General features: G+C 34.3%; 1 protein-coding gene across 2 annotated transcripts; it reads left to right on the plus strand.

Annotated features, from left to right (window-relative positions):
- The first annotated feature begins 4,106 nt into the window (after positions 1–4,106).
- LOC118044224 (uncharacterized) lies at positions 4,107–8,400 on the plus strand. Of its 2 annotated transcripts, none has more exons than XM_073406835.1 (2): positions 4,107–7,683; positions 7,831–8,400. In XM_073406835.1, exons 1-2 carry the CDS (start codon positions 4,173–4,175, stop codon positions 8,211–8,213), a joined length of 3,894 nt encoding a protein of 1,297 aa, XP_073262936.1. In that variant the 5' UTR covers positions 4,107–4,172; the 3' UTR covers positions 8,214–8,400. The 2 variants fall into 2 exon arrangements, with proteins under 2 accessions (XP_073262936.1, XP_073262935.1); XM_073406834.1 differs by having other exon boundaries at positions 4,108–7,683; positions 7,825–8,400.
- The last annotated feature ends 267 nt before the right edge of the window (positions 8,401–8,667 follow it).

Genomic DNA, 8,667 nt, shown 5'->3' on the forward strand with positions numbered 1-8,667 from the left:
AGACCAGTTAAGGTTCCTAGTAACCAGAATACTAGGTGGCGACTCCCAGTCCATATTTTCACATGTAGAGACAAGAATTCCTTGTCTCTCCCCATTTTCCAGGAATAAATATTCCGATGATTTTTCTTTGAGGGTGGACGATCGCCGCGCCGCCGCACACGTGCGACAATATACAAAATATTAGGGATACTAATTATATTATTTACTTTTAATATATATTGATTAAAAAAAACCTAAAATGAGTTAAGATCCAAAATATTATCAAAGATGATAATTTTATTTACTCGCTTTAATATAAGGATAAAAAAACTTGTATGGTGTTAATATCTAAAATATTATTGTGAATAATACAACTTCATTCACTTCTAATATAAGTCTAAAAACAGCAAGGAATTTTATATGATATATTATTTGAAATGATACGGCAACTAAAAAAAAATCTAGTTTTCCCCTTAAAGAAGCCCCAACAATAATTGAGGATATTTCATCTTCCCAAACCGAGTTTTTGACCTAGAAAATTAGGGTTTGTTTATCATGGTAGATCCATCATAGTAAGTCGGAAAAAATAGACACCATAAAACAAACAATAAAAAAAAAATGCATCTTATATTAGGTAAGATGAATTAGAAGTGTTAATACTTTTTTTTTACTTAATTAGTCCCTTATCTAGAATTTTTTTAAAAAATCAATTAAAATTTCTAATAGCTATAATTCTACGTTTTGAACACCCGACCAAACTAAAAACCATTTCACAAGATATCACTTGAAAATTGTCACCTAGGGCAATAATCAACCGTTGGAAGCTTTCAACAAGACCCACCTACAGTCCGTGGCTAAGTGGCTTGACTAACCAATGAATTTCCTACTTCATGTTGTGTTCATTATTTCTTGAGAAAATCCAACCCCAAAGAAGACGATAACAGGCTATTGGTTGGTCAAACTTTCTTTGCACGATCTTGTAGGTAAAGAAAGGTTTTTTGGCGGAACATAAACAGATGAAAAACAAAGACATATTTAAGAGGTTGCTGCTAATTGTGATATATAGTTTCTCTCATTCCCAGTATACGGAGAACTTGGACTATCAATAATAGCTTCAACCGTAATGAGCACGCTAATAGAGAAAAAGTTACGAAGATACATGAGGTTGTCAATTCCATTCTATTCTAATTAGTATATTTTATTTTAATTTAAAAAATAAAATAAAATTTTATTCTTTTTTAAAATTTTAACCTGAATTTTGTTCAAATTCTATTTGGAATGTTATGATTTCATTCTAGCAGTTCTGTTTGGGCCAAATATTGTTTATTTTGTTTTAAAATAAAATATTGTCTAGTTTTACGGTATTAATTATATATTTCAATCCGACTGTTGGATCGTATTAAGATTTTACGAGAAGTATTATGACATATTGTTATATCTCAGGTTAAAATTTTGGGGGTACTTAGAGTTTAGAAAAAACCTTGCGAGACTGCCAATAATATTTTTTGTAATTTTATTTTGAAAGGTTATTCTTTCTATCCTTGTTTTATATTAAAATTTTTTTCAATTTCATCATTCAACAATAAATTTATTAAAAATTGAGTTTTATAATTTATTTTTTTACTTTATTTGGGTTATTATGGTCTCATCATCCGGGTCATGGATTTAAAAGGTTAACGTGAATTGATTTAATATATTGCTATTTCAATCTTAAAAAAAAAATCAGTTAAAGTTTCTAGTAGCTATAATCAATACTAAGTGGCGATTACCCAACCCAAACTAAAAACCATTTCACAAGATATCGCTTGGGAATTGTCACTACGACACCGTGCCCCCGTGAGGAGGGTAGGGCAATAATCAACTGTAGAAAGCTTTCAACAAGACCCACCTATAGTTCGTGGCTTGTTTGAGATTGTGATAGTGGTTACGGTTCAAAGTGTTTTTCGCTTAGAAATGCATTAAAATGATATTTTTTAAAATTTTTAAAATTATTTTTGAGATTATCATATCAAAACAATCTAAATATATATAAAAAATTAATCAAAAAATAATTTTAAAATTTAAGAGAACACGGTTTGAACGGTGTTCTTCCAAATGGATACAAGTGACTATACTAAGCAATGAATTTCCTACTTAACATGTTGTATTCATTAAAAAATTCAACCCCAAAGAACACGATAACAGGCTATTGGTTGGTTAAACTTTCATTGCACAATCTTGTAGGTCCATGTACTTTGTATGAAGTAAAGAAAGGTTTTTTGGCGGAACACAGATTCAACAAATGAAAAATATAGACAATTGTGATATATAGTTTCTCTCATTCCCAGTATACGAAGAACTTAGACTATCAATAAGATCGCTGTTTCTGACCATATAGCTTCAACCGTAATGAGCACGCTGATACAGAAAAATTACGAAGAGACATATTCATGAGGTTGTAAATTCCAATCTATTCCGTTCATAATAACTAGTATATCTTGTTCTAATTTAAAAAATAAAATAAACTAAAATAGATTTTATTCCATTCAAAATCTTAACCTGCTCCACAATTTTTTTTCAAATTGCATCTAGAACATTCTAGTTCCATTCTCGCCATTCCATTCAGGCCAAAATATATATATATATACAATAGAATATTATTTAGTTTTATAGTATCAATTATATATTTCAATCCGACTATTGGATCATATTGAAATTTTATAAGGAGTATTCTGACATATTATTATATCTCGGGTTGAAATTTTAGGGTAATCAGAGTTTAGATAGGCCTTGTAATATTGCCAATGATATTTTATATAAATTTGTAATTTTGTTTCGAAAGGTTTTTTTTCCCTTTTTTTATATTGAATTTTTTTTTTAATTTCATCATTTAACAATAAATTTATTAAATATTGAGCTTCATAATTTTTTTAAAATTTTTATTTAGGGTTGTTATAGTCTCATAACCTGGGTTACGGATTTAAAAGGTTTAACCTGGATTGATTTAATATATTGTCATTTCAATATAATTTTTTAAAAAATATATCATCTTGAATTATTTTTAAATCAAGCTATATTTTTATCAGTTATCTACGTTGTTTGTGGACTCATCGAGTCGATCAGGTAATATCGGTTTAACTTCTATTTTTTTACTTATATTTGAAATTTGAATTGCATACTTTCAAGTTTGTTTTATCTTTGGATTTGAATATAAAATATGTTTGTTGAATTTATATTTTAAATTATATATGTGTGTCAATGGTTCTCTCTGTTTTTTTTTGGGTCGGCAAAGACAAATTGAAAGAAAGGTAAAGGTTAATGTTTATTTTCAACGGTTCTTTCTCTCTTTGGAAAAAAATAAGCTTGCAAAGATAAATTTATAGCTATGATCAGAACTGAGGAAAAGCAAGATAAAGTTCCTTCACAAAGGTCAGACCTCAGTAATTAATGGGATCTATTATTTAAACCACATTTTTTTTTATAATTAACCAAATAATATGGATCATGTCATTCATTGTGAACGTTCTCGCCGGAAGGAGTCTGTGTGTAGCTGCATGAATCAGGAACCTACATGCACGTGTCTCATGTTTATTAATTACAAGAAATATCCAACGAGTGTTCTTTTTTTAAAAATAAAAAATAAAATTAATACACTGTTTAATTTTTAAGCTCAATGAAGGTAATTTTATGATGGATCAATCATGGTTTTTTATTTGGTTACGAGGTCTATATATTAAGCTATTGAACACGATCACAAGTTGAAAGGAGAGCCCAGGATATCACATTTATTCAAAATCGTAACTCCTCGGGTTACTATTACATGTGTTTGCCTTTCGGCCAAGTTTGAAGCTGTTCTTGACAAGAAAATATACAATGCAAATCAGTGCCTTATCTATCTGATTTGGTTAAGCATTGGTTCTTGGCTCACGTCTGTTACAGGGAATATTCATTTGATTGAACAATTAGGCAATCAATCAAATTCACAAAAAGCAAGTAGTCAACACTGCCAAGACTTGCACATTAGAAGGGAGAGCCCACAATATTTGTAATATTCCATGAACTTTAAAAAAAAGAAAAAAGAAAAAAGAAAAAAGAAAAAAGAAAAAAGAAAAAGGATTCCAATGATGTTTTCCATTCTATAAATACCACTGCATGTAGCCTAGCATCTCCATCTACCATAGCAAGCCATATCCTTTATCTCTGGAAAACACACCATGACGTCCTTACTGCACAAACCATTCTCCTCATTCTTTCTCCACCTCTCTGTTCTTCTTCTCATGTTCTACTTTTCTCCTTTCTTTGCTTTTGCTGATCATACTTCCTCTGCAACTCCAATATTTGGTACGACTGCTGGTGCTGCCAAATACAAAGTTGCTGGAGGTAAGAATACAGAAGTTGAGGCTCTTCTCAAGTGGAAAGCAAGTCTTGACAGTCAAAGCCAGTCCCTCTTGTCTTCTTGGGCCGGCATCAGCCCGTGCATTGATTGGATTGGAATCACTTGTGACAATTCTGGAAGTGTCACCAACTTGAAACTTCAGAGTTTTGGTTTGAGAGGTACCCTTTCTGATTTCAACTTCTCATCCTTCCCCAATCTTCTCATTCTTGGCCTTCGGAAGAATTCTCTTTCTGGAACTATTCCATCACAAATTGGTAATCTATCCAAAATTATTGAGTTGAACTTATGTGATAATGAACTCACGGGAAGTATCCCATCTGAGATAGGCTTCTTGAAAAGTCTCAATTTGTTAAGTTTATGTGAAAATGGCTGTAGTGGCTCCATCCCACATGAAATTGCAAATTTGACAAGCATGTCTGGCCTCTTTCTTAATGGTAACAAACTCTCTGGTTTTATTCCTCAAGAAATTTGTTTGCTAAAATCTCTCAATCAACTTGATTTGTCAGCTAATATTTTAACCGGTAGAATCCCGAATTCAATTGGAAACTTGAAAAACTTATCTTTGCTCTACCTTTTTCGGAACCAACTCTCCGGTCCCATCCCTTCTTCTATTGGGAACATGACCATGCTTATTGAGGTAAAACTATATCAAAATAATCTTGCTGGTTTGATCCCTGCCTCTATTGGAAATTTGAGAAATCTATCCAAACTCTTTCTTTGGAGCAACAAACTCTCTGGTTTCATTCCACAAGAAATTGGGTTGCTAGAATCTCTTAATCAACTTACCTTGTCAAGTAACGTTTTAACTGGTGGAATCCCCTCAACTATTGGAAATTTGAGAAACCTGTCTCTACTCCTTTTTTGGGGTAACAAGCTTTCTGGTTCTATTCCTCAAGAAATAATGTTTTTAGAGTCTCTCAATGAACTTGACCTGTCATATAATAGTTTAACCGGTGAAATCCCTAATTCCATTGGAAATTTAAGAAACCTATCCATACTCTTTCTTGGAGGTAACAAACTCTCTGGTTCCATTCCTCAAGAAATTGGATTGTTAGAGTCTCTCAATAAACTTGACTTGTCAAAAAATGTTTTAACCGGTGGAATTCCTTATTCCATTGGAAACTTGACCAGCTTGTCTTTGCTTTACCTTCATCGAAACCACCTCTCTAGTTCCATTCCTCAGGAAATTGGGTTGCTACAGTCTCTCAATGAACTTCACTTGTCAGGTAATATTTTAACCGGTGAAATCCCTAATTCCATTGGAAATTTAAGAAACCTATCCATTCTCAATCTTTTGGATAACAAGCTCTCTGGTTTCATTTCTCAAGAAATCGGGTTGCTAGAGTCTCTCAATGAACTTGACTTGTCAGGTAATATTTTCACCGGTGAAATCCCTAATTCCATTGGGAATTTGAGAAACTTGTACACTCTCTATTTGGAGAGTAACAAACTTTCTGGTACTATTCCTCTTTCTATCTGGAACATGACCATGCTCACTACACTTGGTCTGGGTCAAAATAATTTATCTGGATATGTTCCTTCAGAAATAGGACAGCTTAAATCTCTAGAGAAGTTAAGCTTCCTTAAGAACAAACTTCACGGCCCATTGCCCCTAGAGATGAACAATCTCACCCATTTAAAGTCTTTGAGTTTGTCTGACAACGAATTCACGGGTCATTTGCCACAAGAGGTATGCCATGGAGGAGTATTGGAAAATCTTACCGTTGCCAACAACTATTTCTCTGGTTCCATCCCGAAAAGCTTGAAAAACTGTACCAGTTTACACCGACTAAGACTTGATGGGAATCAATTGACAGGAAATATTTCTGACGATTTTGGCATCTATCCACATTTGGATTATATTGATTTGAGTTACAATAATTTTTATGGCGAGCTTTCTTTGAAATGGGGAGATTATCGTAACATAACGAGCTTTAAAATCTCAAACAATAATGTTTCTGGGGAGATACCAGCAGAGCTCGGGAAGGTTACTCAGTTACAATTGATTGATCTGACATCAAATCACTTAGAAGGAACCATCCCAAAAGAATTAGGGGGGTTGAAGCTATTGTACAGCCTTACTCTTAGCAACAACCGTCTTTCAGGTGTCATTCCCTCAGACATCAAGATGCTTTCTTCTCTCAAAATCCTTGATTTAGCATCTAATAGTCTAAGTGGATCGATTCCAAAACAACTTGGGGAGTGCTCAAAATTATTATTGCTGAACCTCAGTGATAATAAATTTACAAATAGCATTCCACAGGAGATAGGCTTTTTGCGTTCTCTTCAAGATCTTGATCTTAGTTGCAATCTCTTAGCTCAAGAGATGCCGTGGCAACTTGGGCAACTGCAAATGTTGGAAACTCTGAATGTCTCTCACAACATGCTTTCTGGATTGATTCCGCGCACTTTCAAAGATCTATTAAGCTTGACAGTTGTGGATATATCATCCAATAAGTTACAAGGCCCCATTCCCGATATCAAAGCCTTCCACAACGCTTCATTCGAGGCATTAAGGGATAATATGGGTATATGTGGCAACGCCAGTGGTCTAAAGCCATGTAATCTTCCAAAAGGCAACAGAACTGTTAAGAGAAAGAGCAACAAACTTGTTATTTTGATTGCACTCCCTCTTTTAGGAAGCTTACTCTTAGTGATTGTTGTGATTGGAGCTTTATTCATTCTCCGCCAAAGAGCTAGGAAGAGAAAAGCTGAGCCGGGGAATATTGAACAAGATCAAAACTTATTCACGATATTGGGCCATGATGGGAAGTTGTTGTATGAGAATATCATTGCAGCTACAGAGGAATTCAATTCCAACTACTGCATTGGCGAAGGAGGATATGGAACTGTTTATAAAGCCGTGATGCCAACAGAACAGGTGGTTGCTGTGAAGAAACTTCACCAGTCACAAACAGAAAAGTTGTCCGATTTTAAAGCTTTTGAAAAGGAAGTTTGTGTGTTGGCAAATATTCGACATCGAAATATTGTGAAAATGTATGGATTTTGCTCACATGCAAAGCATTCTTTTTTGGTGTATGAGTTCATTGAAAGAGGAAGCTTGAGAAAGATTATAACCAGTGAGGAACAAGCAATTGAGTTCGATTGGATGAAAAGGCTAAATGTTGTGAAAGGGATGGCTGGGGCTTTATCCTATCTACACCATTCTTGCTCTCCTCCGATCATTCATCGAGACATTACCAGCAATAATGTCCTTCTGGATTTGGAATATGAGGCACGTGTCTCTGACTTTGGCACAGCTAGAATGTTGATGCCTGACTCATCCAATTGGACCTCATTTGCAGGTACTTTTGGATATACTGCTCCAGGTGCGTAGCTTTACTTCAACATTAAGTTCCTATAATAGTATGTTTTTAGCTTATATTATAAATACCTAAGTAATTTTTTTTTCAATTTTATTTCTATCAATTATGTGATAAAAACACAGCATGACCAATTTTTTTTGGCAGAGTTAGCTTACACGATGAGAGTGACTGAAAAATGTGATGTCTATAGCTTCGGAGTGGTAACAATGGAAGTGATGATGGGAAGGCACCCAGGCGATCTCGTCTCCACACTCTCATCACAAGCTACTTCCTCATCATCTTCGACGCCACCGATTTCTCAACAGACATTGTTGAAGGACGTGCTTGACCAACGCATCTCGCTTCCTAAGAAAGGAGCAGCAGAGGGTGTTGTCCATACCATGAAGATAGCACTCGCATGCTTGCATCCCAATCCGCAAGCCCGGCCTACAATGGGAAGAATTTCTTCGGAGCTTGCAACTAATTGGCCTCCTTTGCCAAAGGAATTTTACACAACAAGTTTGGAAGATATATTCTCACATACATGCAGTTAATGTGATTATATGATCAGCTTTGTAGAAATTATAGGGTACCAAGGCGGGCTTTGTTGGGTTTTGGCTAACTTTCTTCGATTGTCTTCTTGAAAAATAAATGTTGTAATTTGCTATAGATTGTGTTCATGGGTTGTAAGTGCGTGAGGAAATACTGTTTTATAATGGATTGATCATTCAGTAGATTCAACTTAGTAAGAATTTGCTCTTTTTTTGGTTTTTAAGTAGATTCAACAAGATGTGAGCCTAATCCTTGGATCCTTCGTCTGCATATTCATGGAGGCAGAGATAGTACCATCGGGCTGAATAATACTTATTAATTTTTCCAAATAATTCCTGAATCCGAAAACAATGTTGTACTTGCAAATTCATGACATTATATGCAAATAAATAAAAGGATAAAATCAAAGCAATAGCCTGTTCAAGGAAACAAGCCAGTGCACGTTCAATAGAAGCT

Source organism: Populus alba, chromosome 19, assembly GCF_005239225.2.
Source record: "Populus alba chromosome 19, ASM523922v2, whole genome shotgun sequence".
NCBI lineage: Eukaryota > Viridiplantae > Streptophyta > Magnoliopsida > Malpighiales > Salicaceae > Populus > Populus alba.